The following is a 26,989-nucleotide window of genomic DNA, read 5'->3' as shown; positions in this document are numbered from 1 at the left end:
GGGAGCAGCTACACAGCACAGAGAGTCCAGACAGCAGCTCTACAGCTCAGATAAGTGAGGGATGGGGGAAAGGCAGCAGGGAGACATTGGGACACTGAGACACCAGGGGTGTCACGTCTAAACATTTGTTATGAAGGAACACAACTGCAGATTTCTTATAGTTTGAATATTTATTATAAAAAGTAAAAGGTATTGACTTTAATTCCAATTTACAGGTACTGTAGCTTTAAGTAATAAACGATAACTGAAGTCCACAATTATAGGCACTGTAGCTTTAAGTAGTAAACGATAACTGAAGTCCACAATTATAGGCACTGTAGCTTTAAGTAGTAAACGATAACTGAAGTCCACAATTATAGGCACTGTAGCTTTAAGTAGTAAACGATAACTGAAGTCCACAATTATAGGCACTGTAGCTTTAAGTAGTAAACGATAACTGAAGTCCACAATTATATGCACTGTAGCTTTAAGTAGTAAACGATAACTGAATCAGAAAGAGTCCTTTAGTAGTATTAATTAATTAGGTGATAAGAAGTTACAATAGCTGTTCCACAGACTTTAACTGAAGCAAGACAGATGCAGCTAACTGAGACAAAGTATGAGTTGAAGTTAGCTGTAACGGGTTTGTTTTAACGAAGGACTTTGGAGACAGGAAATAACAGCTTTGAGATGCAACGCTTATCACAGAGGTTTTACTTAGCTTCCGGCACATAGAACACTGGTTCCCGAGATCTCCTCAGAGGCGGTTTATCCTGAATGGTGAGAGTTCAGCTTTAGTCGTGGATGAGGAAAGGTGAAGGGAACTTGAAGTCTTCCAGTCCGGTCCGGTAACAGAGGCTTTCACAACGATGTTGCAGCCGGTTCGTGAGTACGGAACGTAGTTCATTAATCCAGCGTCGATCAGCTGGTGCGGTCAGATTAAATAGGGAGACCGTGTCATAAAGAGGTGTGGCTAAGCTCCGTGGAACCAGGAAGTAAGAGGATACCATAATTAAGGCATGACAGTATCCCCTCCTTAATGAGCAACCTCAGGGTGCTATTGACTTGGCTTAGAAGGGTAACGCTTGTGAAATTTGGAAATTAATTTGTCAGCATGAACGACAGAGGAGTTTTCCCATGTATCTTCATCAATTCCATATCCTTTCCATCTGATGAGGTATTGTAAGGAGCCACGATGGATCCTTGAATCCAGTATACTTTGAATTTCGTATTCTTCTTCACCCTGGACCAATATGGGATCAGGAGAAGTAGTGACATTTCTTTGGAAAGGGTCAGGATGATGAGGCTTCAACAAGGACACATGAAAAACAGGATGTAGCTTTAAAGTTGGTGGAAGTTTCAATTTAACAACATTACGGTTGATAACCGATATTATTGGAAAAGGACCAAGAAAAAGAGAACTTAACTTCTTTGATGGACGATTTGTAGAGATGTTCTTTGAGGAAAGCCAGACAAGATCACCGATTTTATAAGAAGGTGAAGGTTGTCTTTTTGTATCAAAAAACTTCTTTTGATTGGAGGAGGCCAATTCTAGATTCTCATGCAATTTCTTGAATAAAGAGGACATATGAGAGATTTGATTCGAATCGGAGAGATTAGATGAAGAAACAGTCTGAGCAGGAAATGAGGAAGGATGAAATCCATAATTGGATAGAAATGGAGTCATTTTACTGCTGGTATGAAAAGAGTTATTATATGCGAATTCTGCCATAGGTAACCAAGTTATCCAATCGTCTTGTAAGTGAGAGCAATAACATCGTAGATATTGTTCTAAGCATTGGTTGACTCTTTCAGTTTGTCCATCTGTTTGAGGATGATATGCAGATGATAGTTTACGTTGGATATGAAGAGTGGCACATAATGCATTCCAAAATTTGGAGGTAAATTGAGTTCCTCGGTCTGAAATGATTTCGTCTGGCAGTCCGTGAAGTTTAACTATGTTATCAAGAAATATTTTCGAAAGTTCAGAGGATGAGGGTAACTTCTTTAAAGGAATGAAATGAGACATTTTCGTGAAGCGGTCTACTACCACTAAAATGGTGGTATGATGATGAGAAGGAGGTAATTCTACCAGAAAATCCATAGAAATGGATTGCCAAGGTCGTTCAGGAATTGGTAAATTCAATAATTGACCAAATGGTTGATGATGGACATGTTTTGATCTTTGGCATACAGAACAAGATTTGACATAAGATTCAATAGTTTGGTCTTGACGAGGCCACCAATAGTATCTTTTAGACAATTCAAGGGTCTTTTTTATACCTGGATGACCTGCCAGAGGAGAATCATGAATAAATTCGAGTACTTTAATTCTGAAAGAGGGAGGTACGTAAATCCGGTCTTTGAAATAGTAGAGACCGTTTTTCTTGGATAATTTAATTGATTTAGGAAGTTCGAGAGCATCTTCACTGAGATCTTTAATGTCATCAATAAGAGAAGATAAGATTCCAATGACTTTAGGCGAAGGAGGTTCAATTTTAGTGTCTTTATGGATCCTGGAAAGGGCATCAGCCTTTTTGTTTCTAGACCCAGGTCTAAAAACGATTTGGAAGTTGAACCGGGAAAAAAAGAGATTCCATCTTACTTGTCGAGCAGACAGTGTTTTATTGGAGTGAAGATATTCAAGATTTTTATGGTCAGTATAAATGATTAAAGAGTTCTGAGCGCCTTCAAGAAGGTGTCTCCAGGTTTCTAAAGCCACTTTGATACTTAATAATTCTTTTTCTCCTGTAGGATAATTCTTTTCGGCAGGAGATAATGATCGTGAGAAGAAGGCGACAGGATGAAGAGGTTCTTGAGGAGTTTTGTGTTGAGAAAGGACAGCTCCAATTGCAATTTCCGAAGCATCCGTTTCAAGGACATAAAGATATGAAGGATTTGGAAGTTGAAGAATAGGAGCTGTTGTAAACTTTCTCTTTAATTCAGTGAAGGCAGTTTGAGCCTTCTCGTTCCAATTGAAGGGATGTTTTTTACTGTTAAGTTGATTGAGTGGGTGAGCTATCTCAGAGTAGTTTTTAATAAATTTTCTGTAGAAGTTGGCGAACCCTAGAAATCGCTGTAATTCTTTTACTGTAGAGGGAACAGGCCAGTTGATGATACAATCGACTTTTGAATTATCCATACCTATTGAATGAGGGGAGATGACATAACCTAAGAAGGTTATTTCTTTGACGTGAAAAATACATTTTTCGGGTTTATCGAATAATTTGTGAGTTCTGAGTCTTGATAACACCCATCTGACATGTTTTCTATGTTCCTCAGGAGTGTTGGAGTATATGAGAATATCATCTAAATAAATGATGACACAGATGTCCAATAGGTCTCTAAAGATATCATTTATGAAATGTTGAAAAGTTGCAGGGGCGTTGCAGAGGCCAAAAGGCATCACCAGATATTCGAAGAGGCCATATCTTGTTCGGAAAACAGTTTTCCATTCATCATTAGCCTTTATCCTGATGAGATTATATGCCCCGCGAAGGTCAAGCTTAGTGTAGATGGTAGCAGTTTTCAATCGTTCAACCAGTTCATTGATGAGGGGAAGAGGATAACGATTTTTAACTGTTATTTTGTTTAAAGTTCTGTAATCAATGATAGGACGTATAGTCTGGTCTTTGTTTCTTACAAAAAACATACTTGAGGCAGCAGGTGAACTAGAGGGTCTAATGAACCCTTTCCGTAGGTTTTCATCTAGATATTCTTTGAGAATTTGTAATTCAGCCTCAGAGAGAGGGTAGATGTGCCCAAAAGGTACTGGGGCACCAGGTATGAGGTCTATAGGACAATCGTAGGAACGATGAGGTGGGAGCGTTTCAGCTTCTTTTTTACTGAAGACATCTGAAAAGTCTGAATAACAAGAAGGTATGGTTGGTTCTTTGGAGATTTGAAGAATAGGAATTTGCTGTAAACATGTTTCTTTACAATAATGTGAGTTAAAGGTGAGAGAGAAAGGAGACCAAGAAATTTGAGGGTTGTGGTTCCTTAACCAGTTGATCCCTATTATAACGGGATAGAGAGGTGATGGAATAACATCAAATACTAGAAATTCAGTATGAATATGATTGGTGGTTACCTTTAGAGGGATGGTTTCATGAAGAATCGGTCCCGAGGAGATAAAGGAGCCGTCAATCACTTTAATAGGAACAGAAATGGTTTTTCGAACACAAGGAATTTTATTCTTTGTTACAAAGGTTGAATCGATGAATACTCCATTTGCACCTGAATCGATGATAGCTTCAGTAACAATTCTCACCTTATCCCACTGTATTACAAGGGATATAGGTGTGAACGGAGTGGTCGGTGTTGAGGGGAGTGCACTGAAGATCGCAGAGGTATAGGCTTGTCTACCGGCCTTTGTCCGTTTTAATAAGGGACAATCAGAAACCAGATGATCTTGAGAGGAACAATACATGCATAGGTTTAATTGACGTCTTCGGTTCTTCTCTGCAGGAGTGAGAGGACTTCTTATTACCCCTATTTCCATAGGTTCACTTGGTAAGGAAGTCTTTTCTGGAGCTTTTGAGGGAGTAAAAGGTTTTCGGTCTTTAGAATGAAAAAGGGCTTTTTCTGCCTTTCTTTCTCTTAATCTTCTGTCAATGCTGATTGATAAGTGAATCAGAGCGTTCAAAGTAGTAGGGAGTTCTGTTCTAGACAGTTCATCTTTTACAGCTTCAGATAAACCAATTCGAAATTGGTTGCGCAATGTGATGTCATTCCATTGCGTTTCTACAGCCCATCTTTTAAATTCAGCAATGTAATCTTCAACGGGTCTATTTCTTTGCTGTAGAGTTCTGATTGTTAAATCAGCTGTAGCTTGTTTGTTAGGATCTTCATAAAGAAGAGACATGGCTTCAAAAAATTCATCCAGTGAGTCTAAGATGGGGTCATCGTTTTCCAGAAAGGAATGGGCCCATGACATAGGTTCACCTCTTAGAAAGGAAATAACCGAACAAACTTTAGTTCTTTCTGTAGGATAAGATCGAGGTTTCAAAGCAATTAATAATTTGCAGGTGTTGAGGAACTCCCTGTATTTTGAACGATCTCCAGAGAACTTTTCAGGGTTACATACAGCAGGATCACTAGCCGAGTGCAGAATAGTATGAGGAGTATGAGTTTGTAGATCTCTGACATAAGTGAGAATTCTTTCGTTAGTAACTTGCAGGTCTTGCACACCTTGGGCTAGTGTATCAACTCTTTGATTCAGCGTAGTTATAGTAGAATCGAAATCTGCTGGATCCATTACAATGGCTGGATTAATCTGTCACGTCTAAACATTTGTTATGAAGGAACACAACTGCAGATTTCTTATAGTTTGAATATTTATTATAAAAAGTAAAAGGTATTGACTTTAATTCCAATTTACAGGTACTGTAGCTTTAAGTAATAAACGATAACTGAAGTCCACAATTATAGGCACTGTAGCTTTAAGTAGTAAACGATAACTGAAGTCCACAATTATAGGCACTGTAGCTTTAAGTAGTAAACGATAACTGAAGTCCACAATTATAGGCACTGTAGCTTTAAGTAGTAAACGATAACTGAAGTCCACAATTATATGCACTGTAGCTTTAAGTAGTAAACGATAACTGAAGTCCACAATTATATGCACTGTAGCTTTAAGTAGTAAACGATAACTGAATCAGAAAGAGTCCTTTAGTAGTATTAATTAATTAGGTGATAAGAAGTTACAATAGCTGTTCCACAGACTTTAACTGAAGCAAGACAGATGCAGCTAACTGAGACAAAGTATGAGTTGAAGTTAGCTGTAACGGGTTTGTTTTAACGAAGGACTTTGGAGACAGGAAATAACAGCTTTGAGATGCAACGCTTATCACAGAGGTTTTACTTAGCTTCCGGCACATAGAACACTGGTTCCCGAGATCTCCTCAGAGGCGGTTTATCCTGAATGGTGAGAGTTCAGCTTTAGTCGTGGATGAGGAAAGGTGAAGGGAACTTGAAGTCTTCCAGTCCGGTCCGGTAACAGAGGCTTTCACAACGATGTTGCAGCCGGTTCGTGAGTACGGAACGTAGTTCATTAATCCAGCGTCGATCAGCTGGTGCGGTCAGATTAAATAGGGAGACCGTGTCATAAAGAGGTGTGGCTAAGCTCCGTGGAACCAGGAAGTAAGAGGATACCATAATTAAGGCATGACAAGGGGACACATGGGGACACTGAGACACTAGGGGATACTGGAAAACACGGGGACACTGATGCACTGGGAGAAATGGGGACATTGTGAGACATAGGGACATTGGGAGACACTGAGACATTGGGATACGGAGACACTAGGGACACAGTGTCCCCATGTCTACCAGTGTCCCCTAGTCTCCCAGTGTCTGTGTCCCTAGTGTTTCAGTGTCCCCATGGCTCCTAGTTTCCCCTTGTCTCCCAGTGTCTGTGTCCCCATGTCTCAGTGTCCCTAGTGACTCAGTGTCTCCATGTCCCCAAGTGTCTCAGTGTCCCAGGGTCTCTCAGTGTCCCCATGTCTCAATGTGTCCCCTAGTATCCTAGTGACATGGGGATACACTGAGACATGGGAACACTGGGAGAAATGGGAACACTGACATTGTGATACATAGGGACATTGAGAGACTTGGTGACTTGCAAGACTGAGACACTGGGAGCAATCCATCTATACAGCAGAATCAAACTGTGAGTAGTCTGTTGGTGATTTTACATAATTTTCTATTATGTCATTCCTTGTGATATACATAATGTGATGTCACGCATAGCTAATTATACAAATGAATAAGGCTGGTATTTTTTTCCAAGAGAGGTGACAACCCTAACTACTCTACACATACTCTTGCTTAAAGGAACACTACAGGGTCAGGAACACAATCATGTATTTCTGGCCTTATTATGTTAAAACCACCATTTAACCCCCTGGCCCCCTCTTGCCTCCCTAAATATAGTAACATCTTACTTGTATTCAAGTATGTAGCTGCTTGCTCTGTCCCTGTTTGCCTCTGAACTGACTGTCTGCTGACATCACCAGAAGTGGTAGTCTGACCAAATGACAATGCTTCCCCATAGGATTGGCTGAGACTGTCAGCTAGGCAGATCAGGGGCAGAGCCAGCACAAGTCAAACATAACAGCATATCCTCATGAGGATAAATTGATTCAATGCATCTTTATTAGGAAAGTTCAGTGTCTGCATGCAGAGGGTGCAGACAGAAAAGACAGTGTTTACTGCACAAAGCCTGGGGGAATGATTCTACTTACCAGAACAAATACAATAAGCTGTAGTTGTTCTGGTGACTATAATGTCCCTTTAAGTTTGGAAGCTTGAGAGGGATGCATGGGAACAAAACTTGTGTGGACTGGCTAACAATAAAATTAGTTTAGATAATGCAGACTTTGGTCTCTCTAACACTGTGGCATGTCCCCTTTCTTCTACACTCACTACATACACATTTTCTCTGTCCCAGACTATATACCAGGAACGTCTGCCTGCTAGTAAGATGATAAGGAGACAAGTGGATATGTGAGTGCTAGGGGGACAGTCCTTAGAAAGCGTGGAGTAGGCGCATCATTTGATGCATTTATGTCAAGCTCAGGGTGCTTCCTGCATAGTATGCCGTTAGTTGGACAGCCTGCATGATTGGCAGGCAGCCTGACATGCATTCATGCCAGGCTGGCCTTCCAATTCTTTGGACAAACATGCCCCTTTTTGGGCATGTTCACCCCTTTTGGCAAGTCTGGTGAGGTGATTCGTGCCAGTGGCACACTCTTTTACCCTGCCCATTGACTTCCTGCTTCACTGGACACTGCGTTAGGGATATGGATTTACTTGAAAGATGAAAGCATAAATTAGAGAGAGATTAGCATAGAGTATGTGTTTTCATATAGCTGCATCCTTTGAGTTTCCCTCCTACACCATCTCCATCAGATACATGATGCTTGGGAGGTGTGATTGTTTTAGTGTTTTTGGTCGATAAGATTCTGCAAATAGGCCCATCATAATTGTCAGCACCAGGCCCACTGGGCTCTTAATCTGGCCCTGGTGGCCATGAAGGAGTTAATCTGTTTTGTTTAGGATTTGGATGTGAGGAATTGTACATCTTGTGGTAGTTGGTCAGTTAGACATAATTGATGACACAGCTGTTTCTGGGGGCTGGAGCTGGCATGGGATTGGTTGAAAGTTGCAAGCAGAAAAAGAGCGGGAAACTGGAACAGTATAAAAAGAAGCAGCACAAGTTTAATCCTGTCAGAGCGGACTGAAGCAGGAACAGTGTGCACGGACCTCACCCCCCCCCCCCCTCCCTTTAATTTTATTTCATTGTATTGTCTGGATCTTATGAAGCATTGGGGTAAAAGTTATCCTCAAGGTCAAGTTCTGAGGAAGGATATGGTGGTAAATGGTTCTAAATAAAAGGCGGTCAGGTTAGTTATGGCTGACTGGCTATTTGGTGGTGAATAAAGTTAAAAGTTTTGAAAGTTGGTGAACCGTATGTTATGGTATGGTTACAAAGTTATGGTTATATGCCCCTTGAGCTTTGAATAAACACCACGGCCAAGCCCTTTGAAAAGTAATTAAACGTCTGTGATTGTGTGATCTTGTTTTATTTATCCGACTATTGCCTATCATACATATAGTAAAACGTCCATGCATTTTTAGGCCTTACACACATGGATCTAACTCTTCCAAATATTCAAAGTAACTCTCACTAGGATAGGTAGTTTCTCTGATGACACACTACTCATAAAGTAATTTTTTTTTTTTTTTTTTAATTCTTTATTTTTGGTGTGCATAAAGGTTTACAACATTGCTTGTTCAGCCACAACAGCTCTCACAAGCGCAAGTTTCAAATAAAAAAAAAGAACTAGTACGTGGTCTGCAAAGAAACTGCACACATTTTTTGTTAGGAGCTTACTTAACATTGTGTCATCAACAAGTTGAACAAAATTAAAAATACTTAACTAGACAGTCGTTACTTCAGACTAGGTGTGGATAAAGTTAAGTGAAATAAAGACGTTTAACAGCGCTATTACGTCTACGCTAGAGTAGGTAGATTGCAATCAAGGTTTGCAGCAAAGCAGTGGTTAGTTCTGACATGGTGCATAATTACGTGATGCTATGGGTATGTAGCTGAGGGGGTTTCTCATTAAAGTGAACATTGCCAGTAACTTGCCTATAATATATACTATGTTTTAACATCGCTATTCTCTCTAGGTGCTTGCCCTGTAAAACGTTGCTATGTCCAGCCTGTCATTCCAAATAGCTGTCCTATGCATCCCAGGCATGGGTATCAACAAAACTTTTAGGTACCGGCCGAGCAGAGAGGCCCGATAGTTAGGGAAAGATTGCCTCGTGGTTATAGCCCGCCTGGTGAAAACAGGCCTTATCTCCTCCGTTGTGGCTGTAGGAGAGAACTAAACGGTTAAGTTGCAGAATAGGCTTGAATGAAATAGGGTAAAGTTAAATAAAACAAAACAAAAAAATAAAAATAAAAATAAATAAATAAATAAAAATAATGCTAAACGTTGATCCTTGCTAGATCGCTTATTTTAGAGAAGGTATAAGGTAGACACACTTTAAAGCAGTGTCTTGGTACAATGCAATGCCCATAGACGTTATGTTGTAAGCGTTTAGGCTAAGAGTCCTTGCTTCGTGGATAGTAGCGTTAAACCTTGCTTACCCCATAAAGTATTATTGCTAATACAACAGTAATATAACAGCATATCATCAGGCATTAAGCCACTGGAGACAAGTCCAGTCACAAATATCACCTCGAGCACCGGTGAATGCCTGCCTGGAGGTAGAGATTACACATGATGTGCCTGAGGCTTCTGTGTCTTAGTGTCTCGTCATTATAAAGGCACAGAACAGTCCGGGCCAGGAAAGCCCGTGTAGGGTGGCACAAAGGGTGCCTCATCCGACACCTACTTCTGGAAAGTCCCTCCGCTTGTCACTTTCCGCTTCTCCCTTGTCCCCCCTAGGCTTACTGGTATCACTTCGAGGGCCGGCTGCAGCAGAGCCCCCTGGAGAATGTTGCCTTGCCATCACTTGGGTGTCGTCGTTCTGCTTGCAGAGTCGGATTTCTTTGCGCCGGATGCCGAGACTGTGGTTAGGTGAGATACCTGTCTGTATCCTTTGCTTTGTGGTTCCAGGTACTTGAGAGTGCGGGTGGGAGGGTGCGCCCGATATGCCTGCCTTTGCCTTCCGGCGTTGTGCCCGCTGGTATCTGCGCTGCCGGACAGCCATTTTGGATGCCTGTGGGGTCTTCCTGTAATAGCTGCGTCGTGCAGCAGGCCGGATCCAAGCGGTTACCATTGCCTCTGCCTTGCTGTATGTCGCCCCTCTGCTCTGTAGGGTATTTCTGAAGCTTGTGCACAGATGATCAAATGTCTCCAGGGGAGACCTGGGTATCTGAGTGCATGTGTTCCGGTCTCCGTGCTTATGTTGTGTGGCCATCTTGGGTCTGCCTTGTGGGCCGTTTTCCCCAAAGTGACTCGTGGCTTGATCGCTTGTCCTTCCTGGCCGTTGTGTCCAGTGGGGACCGGGATATCCCCCGCCGGTCCAAAGGGGGGGAGGGGGGGGTGGTAAATTGCAAAGCTGCTGCTTGAAGGCTCTTAAGCCGAGGAGGGCAGCCGCCGCTCCTCAGTTCCAGCTCCTGTAGGCCGCGTGTAGAATTTCGTGTTCCCCGCTTTGATGGGCCACGGGGTGGTATCTTTGGGTTCTTGGGGGCACCCCCGACGTGGGTGGCGCACCCCTGCGTGGTTTTGGGCCAAGTGGCCGCTGCTTTTGCCCCGAAATGTGCCCGCTCGGCCGGAGCTCGTATCAGGCACGTCTGCCTGGCTCGGTGGTCAGGCCCCGCCCCCCTCATAAAGTTATTTTAGGCGATGTTCTATTTATCAGGCGATGTTCTATTTATCCCCAAAGTAGCTCTTCTGCAGGGAAGCGATGGTAGCCTTTGATAAGCTATAGAATGGGGTTTCTGGGTTATTATTTTAAATTAGACATGTGCAATTCGTTTTGGTCTGAATGTTAATTCAGACAAATTTTGGGCAATTCAGACATTTGGGTACTTCCGAATGTCCAAAGAGATGAATTGCCGAAGTCCGAAATTACCGAATTTACGAAGTTCCGAAGTTCCAAAGTGTCGAAGTGCCGAAGTACAGTATTGCCTAAGTACTAATATATTTACCCAGTGGAAGAATGAAGAATGTTACACTGTATACAATTTTAAATAAAAAGTATACAAACATAGCCAGGATTCAGCTGTAAACATTTGCAACACTTACAACAATCAAGTAACACACTTTCATATAAAATGTAAGTTACTTAGCCTGTCAATGGAATGGCAGGAATGAATAAGTAGATAACTCCCTAATTCCCATGGTATTAGGGAGCTATCTACTAAAAGGCTGAAAGACCTAAATTGGTCTTTCAGCCAAATTTACTAATACTAAGTAAAGATTACTTAGAATTAGTCAATTATGCCACTACTCGTCCTCCCCCCAACCCCCACCCATGAGCGGTGGGTGGGGGCCCTAAATTAGAATAAGGGGGGGTGGACCTATTGTCCTCCCCCCCAACCCCCACCCCTGAGCGGCAGGTGGGGGCCCTAAATACTAATAAGGGACCTAATGTCCTCCCCCCTGGCCCCCACCCCTGAGGGGTGGGTGGGGGCCCTCAATTAGAATAAGGGGGGGACCTAATGTCCACCCCTCTGGCCCCCACCCCTGAGCTGAAGTCCTGAATTTCGGAATGCAGAACCGAACCGAAAATTTTCCCCATGCACATGCCTATTTTAAATGCAATTCTTCCTTGTTGTAGATGAGTATCAATCCTGTTGATTACTGTCCAAAATACTACTATTGCTATTGATACTGTTAAGACTAACACATCTGATAACAGAGATATTATACCAACACCAGTCCCTCCTATGTGTGTGGGTTACAATGGCACCTTCCAATGATCTTTATTTTAAAGTTTAAGCAATCTGATATATACACTTGGCCCTGGTTGGTCCTTACCCATTCATACAATGGCTTCTTCTTCTGTGAGTTGCATTGGCAAGACATGGATTGAAAACCAAGAACCGTCTGAAAATATTATAACTGTGCCACGTCTGCTGTTATAGGCTCAGTGTTGCAATACAATTTGTAAATAAATCCTTTGTGGTAGCTCTAAATAATAATACACATTATTAAGTCATACTGCTGCATACCATTATGTGTATATGGCATGTGTAATCACCATACCTAAAGCATAAGCCAAAAAGTTTCCCAGCGCTGCAGAGATCCAGACCCAGTTTGGAATATGTTGATATCCAATACCTATAAAAATAGGAAATAGAGGAGATTTTATATAATGACTGACATATACATTAATATAAATGTTTATTGTATTGTGTCTAAAACATTACATGTAGCAAGCAACCTTTCATAAGTCATTGGTATTTATTTCACAGTGCCACTAACTGGCATCATTAAGTATAGCATTAAATGCCTTTCTGATGTTTAGGTATTAGTATATTAAATAAATAAGGCGTGAAAAAGAAAATTCAATGTAGAAATCTGCACCTCTTTATCCTGCAACCGGGCGCCTCCATCTTAGCTCATTGTCAATCATTGTTACAAACAGTGGTATATTTTGAAATGGTGCTGCCCTAGGCATGACAGTTCTCGGAAACAACCTAATTTAAATTTACTCACCCCTTCCTGCCAAAGCCACACTCTTCCTGTTAGCTAACACTTTTTGACTGACAGACACACATGGACAAGCCTCAGATACACTGACGTACACACACACACACACTCACTGATTTGACACAATCTGACACATACAATCATTCAGACACACACTGACAGACGCATACACTCGCTGACAGATACACATAAGCACTGACAGACGTGCACACTTACTGACATACACGCACAATCACTCAGACACACACATTCACAGACACTCACTGACAGACATACACACATATTCACTGGCTGACACTCACTCACAGACACACTGACAGATATACACACACATTCACAGACAGACACAAACTCACTGACAGACACACACACTCACACAATCACACACACACTCACTGATATACACACTCACTCATTGACAGACACACACTCACTGACAGACAGACAGACAGACACACACATTCACTGACACACATACACAATCACTCAAATTCACTGACAAACACACACATTTCCCCCCAACACTCACAATTATTATTATATAGATTTGACCATCTCTACCAAGGGGCACAAAGGACAGCTGTTGTGAGCTCCTGTACATTATGGGGACCATGGCAGTTGCCCTGCAGCAAAGACAGCTCTGGACAAGAGACAGGGCTAGCCTTTATAACAAGCAAAGCAGACAGCAGCATTGGGATGCCAGTCAAGGAGGGTGCCATCACTACCATGGGTCCTTTAAGCAAGCTTTGAAAGTTTCAGATTTAATTTCCATGTGGGTCACTGGCCACTTTCTTTCCTTTGACCAATTTACTATTTATGCTGTTTTATGGAAAGAGTGCTCCCTTGTTCAGGTACAGTAATTGCTTACTATTTACATGCCTCATGAGTGGACACCCAGCTAAGAATACATTCATAACTGCCACCAGTGCAGAAAAAACTCCAGGGACATTTTGAAATGCCAAATCCCAATTAAACTGGTTTAATTTTAAACTGGAAAAGTGTTATCCACCAGTACCAAGAGAAGAACTATTGTCAGTACATAAATCCATGCATTCTGTACCAGTGTCCATGATATAATTAATTACATAGAGTATCTCATTCAGAAAGGCAGGCAGTCGTGCAGGCAGGCGGGCAGGTGGCTGTGCTTAGCTGTCAGCGAGGGGGCTGTGATCTCCATGCTCAGCTCCCTCACGCTGCAGAGTGATGCCGGGAACCGGAATATGACGTCACTCCACCTCCCGGCATCGTTGCTGGTCGCGCGAGGGAGCCGAGCAGGGACAGCTCAGAGGGAAAGTGCTCCCTCACCATCCACCCAGAAAACAAATGGCTGCCTGCTCTTGGGCCCCATGAAACGAGGCAAACAAGGCATTAGCCTGGGCATTTGGGGGGCGGCCCTCCCCCCCGGAAAGTGCCGCCCAAGGTAAATGCCTTGTTTGCCTCGCAGTAAATACAGCCCTGGTTACAAACCCTGTTCTTTGCACCAGGAAGTCAGCATAGTGAAACCACACAGAAAAAAAAGAGAAATTAACAAATGTTTCTAATCACTTGCAATGCTTGCCTGGGCTTTGACTTATCTAAACTGGATTGTAATGTCAGCTGTTAAATCTTTAATATGAGTTTAAAAAAACCAAGGGCATCTCATGAAAAACGTTAAGACAAGTTATGGGTGTATTGAATGTTTCCTTCAATAAAACAAGCTTTTAAAGGACCACTATAGGCACCCAGACCACTTCAGCTTAATTAAGTGGTCTGGGTGCCAGGTCCATCTAGGGTTAACCCTGCCTGTGTGGTGGAATCTCGGTAAAAATAAATTTAGTAGGCCGAGATTACCACGTGGCATGTGTACGTGCATATGCTGACGTATCGATCAGTTGGTTGCACAAGGCAAGATACGATCAGTAGTGTACGGAGCATGTGCAAGAATACAGGATATAGTATTCCCCTCCTCCATTGTGCTGGACAGGCCATGCGGTCAAGCAGGAAGTTAATTCTTATTTGTATTGATTGGTCAAGAGAATGTGCGGGTGGAGCTTAATATGGGAGGAGTTATGTGCCTATATAAGGAGCCTGCACTATTGTCCGGGGCTCAGAACTTGCTGTATTTTGGTGACATTAGTCCCTCTGAGTCCCGATCGGTGATCCAATAAAGAATCTCTTCCTTCCTGAAGAAACCTGTGTCCATCTCTCTGTGCTTGGCTTCCGTCAGTTTCTCCGGTATCATTTGGTGCATTGGCCGGGAAGCTCATCGTTCAACGGTAGCTGAGAGGCAGAGGCGTGAGACGGTCTATCTTTGCCCACGTTCTCTACGGCTGCACCCCTGAACTTCTGCGTGGACCTCCCTTCGTCTCGGCGCCACTGGTCTGTTGTCCAGGAGATCATCGGCCTCTACGTAAGAAGTGCTGGGGTGTCCCCGTCGATGAGTGTGAACTCAGGTTCAGGAACGAGGAGGTAAGACGACCGCTGTTTTAGACGGCGGACCCACTAGGGGTATACCGATTGTGCGGTAGGCCCAAAAGGGGTTTAAATCTGTGTATGGAATCTGCCCCCTCTGTCGGAGGGAAGGAGCGAAGGCGCACCGCTCAATCGAACGCTCTTTAGTAAGACCGTTTGATTTGGTTTGGAGTCAGGCGGGGTTCTGTGTAAATAGCCCTAGCCGGACACCGGTGTCTTGTCTAGACTAGCGTTTTAGGGTGTATATTTTGTTCGCTAGGTCGGAGGGACCGGGAGACTAAGCGGCGTCTGTGTAAATTCGGTTCGCTAGATCTCAACCTATCTTGGCTAAGTGGGAAGGCGTGTAAATTTTGAACCCACTAGATTTTTGATAAAGTAAATAGACTAAAAGGGTGCTGTTGTAAATTCCGCCCTCTAGTTCGCTATATGTGGTGCTTGGGCAGTGTGGCTAACCAAAACGGATGTAGATAGTTTTAGGTAGTCCATTCAAGGTACTGGCCAATAGTTTAGTTGGGATTGTATATGTGTTAAAGATTGTTAGTAAAGTGTATATCTTGTTAGATAGCGCGAGCTCAGCCGTCTAGCGAGAGTGTTAATAGTGTGTTGCTGTATCATAGTGCACGGTACCATAACCCTGTATATTTACTGACACTGTATATAAGTACTAATCATTGTCGTCTATTGCATGTTTAACACCATAACCACTAATAATTGTATTGTGACTTTAAATTGTGCTTTGACCTATGCTAACCGTACTGTAACCGCTATTTGTAAAAGACGATGTTACTGGGGTGTGTTATAGACGGGTAATTCATATATAGAGAATTATAGCGTGGGTGACTGTATAGTTTCGCCAAAGGGCATAATATTGATTATTTAGTGACTGGTGTAACAGCTGTGTGTGTACGGGAATTCCCTGAGTGTCTATTGTGTTATTGTGTACGTTTCACTTGGTAACCGTACCACGTGGTGCTGTTGCCGAAGGAAACGGGTGTGATTGTTGAATAGAACGTGTGCATAGTATTCGTTGTCAACGACGTTCCATTGATAAGTATGGGCGCGTCGGAGTCAACGATTTTGGATCCCTTAGGTTGTATGGTAAAGAATTTTAAAAAGGGATTTAAAACATGTGATTTTGGGGTTAAAATGTCTCCTGTACGTTTGGTCACTTTGTGCACTAGGGAGTGGCCTATTTTGGTTGCGGCATGGCCGCCACGTGGCAGTTTGGATCCAACTCTGGTACAGCGTGTACACGTGGCTGTATCAGGTAGGCCTGAACTTTACGGACAGTTTCCATATATTGATTGTTGGAGACAGGCCGTAAACGACTCGCCAAGATGGATTCAGATATGCCACGAGGAGCAATGTCGCCTCATGGTGGCCAGGACTTGTTTGTCCACTAGGACTATGGTTAGGCCCATTTTGGACACGCCCCCTGAGTCCGAGATCCCTTTGCCGCCCCCTTACTTCCCTATAGGAAGAGGTGACGCGAGTGCAGGAAGTTCTCTACCCCTTCCCTCATTGCCCCCATCCACTTCCGCTTCCTCCTCCAGTACAGAATCCACCCCCCCTCGTATTAAATCTTCCCTTCCGGAACCAGAACCAACCCCCGTTAAATCTGAATATCCTGATTTGGCGCCACTTCAAACTTCCGGTCAAGCTTCTTCTAGCTCGGCTGGGAGTGTTCTATTTACCAACTTTTCCCAAAATCAAGCTCCCACATCCTCATGCCTTACCACCCCCCGACTGGAACCTCTAACCGACGCCCCTCCACGTAGCCCTATACTAACCCGACAACTGACCGGTACCCAACAACTCAAACATTACCAGATGCCTCTTCGTCTGAATCCTGGATCAGCCTATCTCGATGCCGCAGGGCAAATGGCATATGCTGACCCAGTCTTCGTATATGTCCCGTTCACGACTACCGATCTCTTGAATTGGAAGACCCACAACTCCTCGTACACTGAGAAACCACAAGCTATGACCGATCTGTTCACCTCGATAGTTCAGACACATAATCCGACATGGGCTGATTGACAGCAGTTATTAATGACATTGTTCAATAATGAGGAAAGGACTAGGATTAACCAAGCGGCCATTAAAGCACTAGAGGATGAAGCCCGTGCTTTAAATCAAGCCAATCCAGCAGCATGGGCCGCAACACATTATCCTAACACCGATCCCGACTGGAATGTTAATGGCGCAGATATGGTTCAACTAAAAGCCTATAGAGACGCTATAATTGCTGGCATGAAAGCCGGAGGGAAGAAAGCTATTAATATGTCGAAGACAGTTGAGGTGATTCAGAAAAGTGATGAAGCGCCCAGTGTCTTTTATGACCGATTATTGGAGGCATACCGCTTGTATACCCCCTTTAATCCGGAAGACGCTGATAATTCCCGAATGGTAAACTCCGCCTTTGTCAGCCAAGCTTACGGAGATATTAAGCGCAAGCTACAGAAGTTAGAAGGGTTTGCAGGAATGTCTATCACTCAACTAATGGAGGTAGCGAATAAAGTATACATGAACAGGGAAACAGAAAGTAAGAAAGAGGAAGAGCGCAAGATGCGTAGAAAGGCAGATATGCTAGCGGTAGCGATCGCAGGTGTAGATAGACGGGGAACAGATAGAGGCGATAGTAGATGGAATAGGGAGCCTTTGAGTAGGAATCAGTGCGCGTATTGCAAGGAAGAAGGGCATTGGAGAAACGAGTGTCCGCAAAGAGAACAGTATGAGAGAGACAGACCCAGGGCAGGTTATGGAAACTTTAGAGGCAGAGCGAGAGGTAGAGGAGGCCCCGGAGGGAGCAATGGTAGTAGAGGAAGTAATGGGAACAGAGGAAGTGTAAGGGAAGACAGGTACTATCCAGCAGCGCAAAGGTCCCGCGATAGAGAAGGTAGGGACTTCGTAGGATTGGCTGACACGGTCATGGAGGACTATTGATACCGACCGGGCTCCATCCCCCTTGGTCGAGCGGAGCCTATGGTCGATGTATCAATAGGGGGAAAAAGGAGTGCGTTCATGATCGACACTGGTGCTGAACATTCGGTGGTGACTAACCTAGTTGCTCCTCCATCTGGAAGAACTATTACTGTAATAGGAGCAACTGGAAGAAGTGCTGCAAAACCGGTTCTTAAAAGTCGACTCTGTACATTGGGAGGCCACATAGTAAAACATCAATTCCTTTACATGCCTGAATGTCCAGTCCAATTGCTGGGACGTGATATGCTATCCAAATTACAAGCGCAGATTACGTTCCTACCAAATGGAACAACATCCTTAAAGTTTAATGGACCTTCAGGTATTATGACATTATCCGTACCAAAGGAAGAAGAGTGGCGACTTTATACAGCGTTGACTAGCCAAAACCCTAGGAGTGATGAATCCTTATTCAACATACCAGGAGTTTGGGCAGAGAACAACCCACCAGGACTGGCCCGCAATATTCCACCTATTAAAATCGAACTAAAACTTGGGGTTTATCCAGTGAGCCTACGACAATATCACATTCCGCAGAAGGCTAAGAAGAACATCCAATCTTATCTGGATAAGTTCATACGGTATGGTATCCTAAAATTCTGTACTTCCCCCTGGAACACCCCATTGCTGCCTGTTCAAAAGCCCGGTACAGATGAGTATCGACCTGTGCAGGACTTGAGAGCAGTCAATGATGCGGTTGTTAGTATACATCCAGTTGTGCCCAATCCATATAACCTGCTTGCTTTAATTCCGGGCGGGGCTACTTATTTTACAGTTTTAGACCTCAAAGATGCCTTCTTTTGCCTTCGAAGTGGCCGCAGAAAGCCAATGTATCTTTGCTTTCCAATGGGAAAACGCTGTGACGGGCTCAAAACGCCAAATGACCTGGACAAGACTGCCCCAAGGGTTTAAAAATTCACCTACCCTATTTGGGTCAGCTCTAAGTCAAGATCTACTGGATTTCGAGTCCATCCCAGGAGAGTGTGTATTGTTACAATATGTAGATGACTTGTTGATAGCAGCAGTTACAAAGGAAATATGTCAGCAAGCAACGCACGATCTACTACACATTCTCTGGAAGGCAGGATACAAGGTGTCTAGAAAGAAGGCTCAGTTGTGTTTGCCAACTGTCAAATATCTGGGATTCCATATCTCTGAAGGTCAAAGAATTATGGGGCCAGAGAGAAAAGAAGCTGTGTGCCAAATACCGATACCCAAGAATAGAAGACAAGTGCGAGAATTCTTGGGGGCAGCAGGCTTCTCTAGGATATGGATTCCCAGCTACGCGATACTGGCAAAACCCCTGTATGCAGCTATCAAAGGTACAGAGCACGACCCCTTCTTATGGACTCAAGAACAGCAAAGGGCATTTGAAGATGTGAAGAAGGCTTTGATGAGTGCCCCAGCATTAGGTCTGCCTGATCACACACGACCTTTCTACCTGTATGTACATGAGCAAAGAAGAATGGCTGTGGGAGTATTGACACAGTACTTGGGATCATGGCAAAGACCTGTTGCCTACATGTCTAAGCAACTGGATGCAGTGGCCAGCGGACTTCCACCTTGTCTAAGAGCCGTAGCTGCAGCCGCCCTGCTAGTGGCTGAAGCCGATAAACTCACTCTGGGTCAAGAACTTTATGTACGAGTTCCACATGCAGTACAGACATTGTTGGATTACAAAGGAAATCATTGGTTTAGTAACAGCCGTATGACCAAGTATCAAGCAATGTTGTGTGAAAACCCAAGAGTGCATTTAGAGACTGTAAATACCTTAAATCCAGCTACCCTTTTGCCACAACCTACTGAAAGTCAACATGATTGTTTGGAAGTGATGGATGAAGTATTTTCAAGTAGACCAGATCTTCGTGATTTTCCCATCCAGAACCCCGATGTTCAATATTACACCGACGGCAGTAGTTATGTGAAAGAAGGGATCCGCTATGCAGGATATGCAGTAACAACGATAGACAAGGTGATAGAAGCTCGGCCACTGGCAAAAGGAACATCAGCACAAAAGGCAGAATTGATAGCACTGACACGAGCGTTACAATTGGCTGAAGGTTTAAGAGTGAACATCTACACGGACTCCAAGTATGCGTTTTTAACCACTCATGCCCACGGAGCTTTGTATAAAGAAAGAGGACTATTGAATTCAGAAGGCAAAGAAATCAAGTACGCAGCTGAAATCCTACAACTATTGGAAGCAGTGTGGGAGCCGTAAGAAGTCGGTATTATACATTGTCGAGCGCATCTGAGAGGAGATGGTGATGTAACCAAAGGAAATCGGATGGCAGTTAGTGCAGCTAAGCGTGCCGCTGAATCAGGAAGACAGGAGTATGTGGAGCATATAGCTGCTCTTATACCAACTCCACTGTCTCAATGGACTCCAGTTTATACAGCTCAAGAAGAGGGGTGGTTAAAAACTGAACCTGGAAAGTATTTGGAGAACAGATGGTATCAGCTAGAAGATGGAAGAATAGTCATTCCAGCATCACTAGCGGTAGAAATTGTCCAAAACTATCACAACGGGACACATTCTGGGAGAGATAGTACAGAAGAATCTCTCAGAAAACATTTCTATATACCAAGATTGCCCAACTTGACTCAGGCCATTGTACAAAGATGTGTAACGTGTGCTAAAAATAATGCAAGGCAAGGACCAGTAAAGCCACCAGGAGTCCAGTTTATGGGGGGACTCCCCATGTCCGATTTACAAATTGACTATACAGTAATGCCTAAATCTGGTGGACATCGCTACCTACTGGTAGTTGTGTGCACCTATTCAGGCTGGGTAGAAGCATGTCCTACTCGTACGGAGAAAGCAGGAGAAGTTGTGAGATTCCTGTTACGAGAAATAATACCCCGATATGGACTACCCTGCTCTATAGGATCGGACAATGGTCCAGCTTTTGTTCATCAGTGCCTACAACAACTGACTCATATGCTTGGTATAAAGTGGAGGCTTCATACGGCATATAGACCCCAGAGTTCTGGTAAGGTAGAGAGAATGAATAGAACTATTAAGAATCAGTTGGCTAAAATGTGTCAGGAAACCCAACTTAAGTGGAACGTTCTCTTGCCCATAGCTCTATTGCGAATCCGCAGTACACCTACCAGAAGGATGGGCCTCTCTCCTTTTGAAATCATGTATGGCAGTGTTCCCCAACCCCCGGGCCGCGGACCGGTACCGGTCCGTGGATCAAACGGTACCGGGCCGCCCAGGGGTGTGGGGTGTGCGAGCCTGCCGGCTAATGCAGGGCTGGCATTGCCCAAGTGCCAGCCCTGCAATGTGCCTGCGGACCGGAGGGGAGATCAGAGATCTCCCTCCCCGGTCTGCAGGCACATTGCTGACAGCCGGCAGGGGAGGGAGTGAGAGAGGACCCGGGAGCTCTTACCTGCAGCTCCTCCGGGTCCTCCTCTCGCGAGATTTGGAGCGTTGCCGCGGTAACCACGGCAACGCTCCAAATCTCGCGAGAGTGAACTCTAGCCCTGTAACTGGGCTAGAGTTAACCTCACCACCACCGGACCACCAGGGAATCCCCACCGGACCACCAGGGACTAAGAAATGTCCCCCCTCCTCCCAGTAAAGGTAAGAAGGGAGGGGAGACATGAATATATTAATTTTAATTAAATAAATTTAAAAAAAGCCTCCCTACCCTCCTTACCCCCCATACACACACTGCCCCACAAACACTGCCCCATACACACACTACACACACTGCCCCCACACATACACTACACACATTGCCCCATAAACACACTACACACACTGCCCCACAAACACTGCCCCATACACAGACTACACACACTGCCCCACAAACACTGCCCCATACACAGACTACACACACTGCCCCCATGCACACACTACACACACTGCCCCACAAACACTGCCCCATACACACACTACACACATTGCCCCATAAACACACTACACACACTGCCCCACAAACACTGCCCCATACACAGACTACACACACTGCCCCACAAACACTGCCCCCATGCACACACTACACACACTGCCCCACAAACACTGCCCCATACACACACTACACACATTGCCCCATAAACACACTACACACACTGCCCCACAAACACTGCCCCATACACAGACTACACACACTGCCCCACAAACACTGCCCCATACACAGACTACACACACTGCCCCCATGCACACACTACACACACTGCCCCACAAACACTGCCCCATACACACACTACACACATTGCCCCATAAACACACTACACACACTGCCCCACAAACACTGCCCCATACACAGACTACACACACTGCCCCACAAACACTGCCCCCATGCACACACTACACACACTGCCCCACAAACACTGCCCCATACACACACTACACACATTGCCCCATAAACACACTACACACACTGCCCCACAAACACTGCCCCATACACAGACTACACACACTGCCCCACAAACACTGCCCCCATGCACACACTACACACACTGCCCCACAAACACTGCCCCATACACACACTACACACATTGCCCCATAAACACACTGCCCCACAAACACTGCCCCATACACACACTACACACACTGCATAAACACACTACACACACTGCCCCATACACACACTGCCCCACAAACACTGCCCCATACACACACTACACACATTGCCCCATACACACACTACACACACTGCCCCACAAACACTGCCCCCATACACACACTACACACACTGCCCTGCAAACACTGCCCCCATAGACACACTGCACACACTGACCCACAAACATTGCCCCCATACACACACTACACACACTGCCCCACAAACACTGCCCCCCACACACACACTGCAACTCTCACACACACTGCCACCCTCACATACACACTGCACCGCTCACACACACATACACACAATTTTGAGTCTATGTCTTTATGTGACTGTGTTTGTGATTTTCTGACTATGTATGTGTCTGCGTGTTTTTTTAATATATGTGACTGTTTTTTTTTTTTTTTGTCTTATTAAATCAAAACAAGCGGGCCACGGAAAAATTATCAAACGTTTACCGGTCCGCGGCGATAAAAAGGTTGGGGAGCACTGATGTATGGGCGACCACCTCCCGTACTTGGTAACTTAAGGGGGGATTTGAGTCAGTTGGGAGAAGGAATTACCCGGCAGCAGGTTGTAGAGTTGGGTAAGACTATGGAGGAGGTACAGAAATGGGTACAAGATAGATTACCTGTGAATATTTATCCCCCAGTTCATAGTTACCACCCAGGAGACCAAGTGTGGATTAAAGAGTGGAATAATGTACCGTTAGGGCCCAAGTGGAGAGGTCCTTATGTTGTTCTTTTGTCTACCCCTACAGCGATAAAAGTAGCCGAAGTGACTCCGTGGATACATCACTCCAGGGTTAAACCAGCAGCAGTCGATTCTTGGCAAGCTACAGCAGATCCAGAGAATCCCTGCAAGATCCGGTTAAAGCACACGACTCAGTCGGAGTGACGAGGAACCTTGTGGATTACAAATTTTATTGTTTCAGAGATTTGGTAAGTGAGTGAGAAGGCCATAATAAAGCCTGTCCGCTCACCAACGAGTGTATAAGTCAGGAAAAGTCTCGAAGGGACCCCTGTGAAGACGAGCAGAACTCCATTCCCTGCAGCCTTTACATCCTGGAAGCTGAGGTGCCTTTGCACGGACGAAGACTGAGGATGACGACGAAAGATGTATTCTTAATAATGTTTTTATATGTGTCTTTTTATATTCAGGAAGGTAGAGGTACCGACACTCCTAGCTGTGAGGTATGCATTAAGACTACAAGAACAGGTAACCATATTTCCCAGACCCTAATTTGGCATTCGCAATACGAGTGTAAAGGAGATGTATCAAGATGTAGATACTTAAATATAGAATATAGTGTGTGCCATTTAGGAGTAGGAGAACCTAAGTGCTTCAGTCCAGAGTATCAACCCCGTACGATTTGGTTGACTCTCAGGAATGGAGATCCTCAGGGGACCCTAATTAACAAAACAGTATTAGAATCCGTATATTCTTCAGGTGTTCTGCTATTTGATGCGTGTAAAGCGATATCAAGTGGTAGAAAGCCGTGGAATGTATGTGGGGATCTTAGATGGGAGAGGACGTATGGGTCTAACGATAAATATATTTGTCCCAGTAGTAAAAATAAGTATGTGAGCCCTAGATGCCCAAATAGAGATTATAACTTTTGCCCATATTGGTCTTGTGTGGGGTGGGCAACATGGGGACAGACAGCAGACAAGGACATGATTGTGACTAAGTTGCCTACCAGTCCATATTGTAAGTCTATGGAATGCAATCCAGTCCATATACTTATAAATAACCCCGACAAGTTCTTAGATAAATATGGTAATTTATTTGGGTTTCAAATATATGGGACGGGTTTAGATCCTGGGACAGTATTGTTTATAGGGATAGAGACTGATACGGTATCCTCCCAAACTCATCAAGTATACCATTCCTTTTATGAAGAGATGAGCATAGATAATAAGATCCCCCATAATGCTAAAAACCTGTTCATTGATTTAGCTGAAAGTATTGCCGGTAGTCTTAATGTTACCAACTGCTATGTGTGTGGAGGTACTAACATGGGAGACCAATGGCCTTGGGAAGCAAAGGAGGTAATGTCTGGTTCTGAGGCAGTTGACCAATTAATATCTACACAAGCCGATTATCATATGAGTGTTAGAGGTAAATCTGAGTGGAGATTAAAGACCTCCATCATAGGTTATGTTTGCATAGCAAGGAAAGGAATGATGTATAATACTTCTGTAGGAGAATTAACTTGTCTAGGGCAAAAAGCTTATGATGATGATACAAAGAATACAACTTGGTGGTCGGCTTCAAATGTCTCAGAACCATCTAACCCGTTTGCAAGATACGCCAATTTAAAGGATGTGTGGTTTGATTTATCCATCACATCTAACTGGAGAGCCCCAGCAAATTTGTACTGGATCTGTGGTAAGAAAGCCTATTCGGAGTTGCCACAGGACTGGGAAGGGGCATGTGTGTTGGGTATGCTCAAACCATCCTTCTTCTTGTTACCTATTGAAACAGGTGAGACTTTAGGTGTTAAAGTGTATGATGTGAATCATAGGAAGAAAAGGGGACCCATAGAGATAGGTATCTGGGAAGATAATGAGTGGCCTACCCAGCGTATTATAGATTACTATGGACCAGCCACGTGGGCAGAGGATGGTACCTTTGGTTATAGAACCCCAATTTATATGCTCAACCGTATTATAAGATTACAGGCAGTGGTTGAGATCATTACTAACGAGACATCACAAGCGCTCAATCTTCTAGCGAAGCACAATACCAGGATGAGGACAGCAGTATACCAAAATAGATTAGCCTTGGATTACCTTTTGGCAGTAGAGGGAGGTGTATGTGGGAAGTTTAACCTGAGCAATTGCTGTCTTCAAATAGATGACGAAGGGCAAGCAATAGCTGAGCTTACTAGCCATATGGTTAAACTAGCACATGTGTCTACTCAGGTATGGAAAGGGTACAATCCAAGTAGTTGGTTTGGTAGCTGGTATGAGTGGTTTGGAGGGCTTAAGGCAGTGGTAGGTGGAGTCCTACTGATTTTAATGTTGTGTCTACTCCTGCCATGTCTTATACCCTTAGTAGTTAGGTCTGTGCAAAGCCTGATAGAAAATATAGCAGAGAGGAAGGCTGCTGCACAGATAATGGCAATTTATAAATATAAGGCTCTAGATCAGGGAGAACCAATGCAGGAAGATGAGTGTTGAAGATTCACATCATAGAGAAGTCTAGTCTGGTTCATGGTAACTTGCGGTGTATGCAAACCAAGGTTAAGTGATGCCTCAAGTAATTGTGAAATATCAAGAGGCATCAAAGGGGGGAATGTGGTGGAATCTCGGTAAAAATAAATTTAGTAGACCGAGATTACCACGTGGCATGTGTACGTGCATATGCTGACGTATCGATCAGTTGGTTGCACGAGGCAAGATACGATCAGTAGTGTACGGAGCATGTGCAAGAATACAGGATATAGTATTCCCCTCCTCCATTGTGCTGGACAGGCCATGCGGTCAAGCAGGAAGTTAATTCTTATTTGTATTGATTGGTCAAGAGAATGTGCGGGTGGAGCTTAATATGGGAGGGGTTATGTGCCTATATAAGGAGCCTGCACTATTGTCCGGGGCTCAGAACTTGCTGAATTTTGGTGACATTAGTCCCTCTGAGTCCCGATCGGTGATCCAATAAAGAATCTCTTCCTTCCTGAAGAAACCTGTGTCCATCTCTCTGTGCTTGGCTTCTGTCAGTTTCTCCGGTATCACCTGCTGTAAACACAGCAGTTTGAGAGAAACTGCTATGTTTACATTAGGGTTAATCCAGCCTCTAGTGGCTGTCTCATTGACAGCCACTAGAAACGCTTCGTGCTTCTCACTGTGATTTTCACATTGAGAAGACGCCAGCGTCCATAGGAAAGCATTAAGAAATGCTTTCCTATGGACTGACTGAATGCGCTACACAATGGGGTAACTAACATAGGCCCTGGTGCAACAATTACATTTGGGCCCCCTTCTTAGTCTTCATTGTCTCCATTCACTGTTAATGTGTCTTAATTCTTATCTGAGAACACATATTTAACCCTTTTTTCCAGGTTCCTTCACTAAGGGCCCCATCTCTACTCCACAACCTCCATACGGATCCTCAGATAATCTCTCCTAAAACTTTGATTGACTACTGGCATGGGACCTCTGCTTGGATACAGGACTTCAATTATTTGTATCTCCTCAGACTGAATTTAACAAACTGACAATCCTGATTAGCAGCTTTCTCTCTGGTTACTCTCATTATTGGACTGATTTATGGTAAAGAACTCTGGCTTGTTTATTTGACCTCTCTCCAGTGATATTCTTG

General features: G+C 44.1%; 1 protein-coding gene across 2 annotated transcripts in view; it reads right to left on the bottom strand.

Annotated features, from left to right (window-relative positions):
- The window catches only part of LOC134608542 (ethanolaminephosphotransferase 1-like), a 167,262-nt gene that overhangs the window by 32,671 nt on the left and 107,602 nt on the right, over positions 1-26,989 (bottom strand). For both annotated transcript variants that reach the window (XM_063451424.1, XM_063451425.1), the window contains exon 4: positions 12,210-12,284. In XM_063451424.1, the coding sequence (XP_063307494.1) occupies positions 12,210-12,284 (75 nt within the window). The remainder of the gene's footprint in view (positions 1-12,209; positions 12,285-26,989) is intronic.

The sequence above is a fragment of the Pelobates fuscus genome, chromosome 4, assembly GCF_036172605.1.
Source record: "Pelobates fuscus isolate aPelFus1 chromosome 4, aPelFus1.pri, whole genome shotgun sequence".
Lineage (NCBI taxonomy): Eukaryota > Metazoa > Chordata > Amphibia > Anura > Pelobatidae > Pelobates > Pelobates fuscus.
The sequence above is the reverse complement of the archived record's forward strand: the minus strand, read 5'-3'. Positions and strand labels throughout refer to the sequence as shown.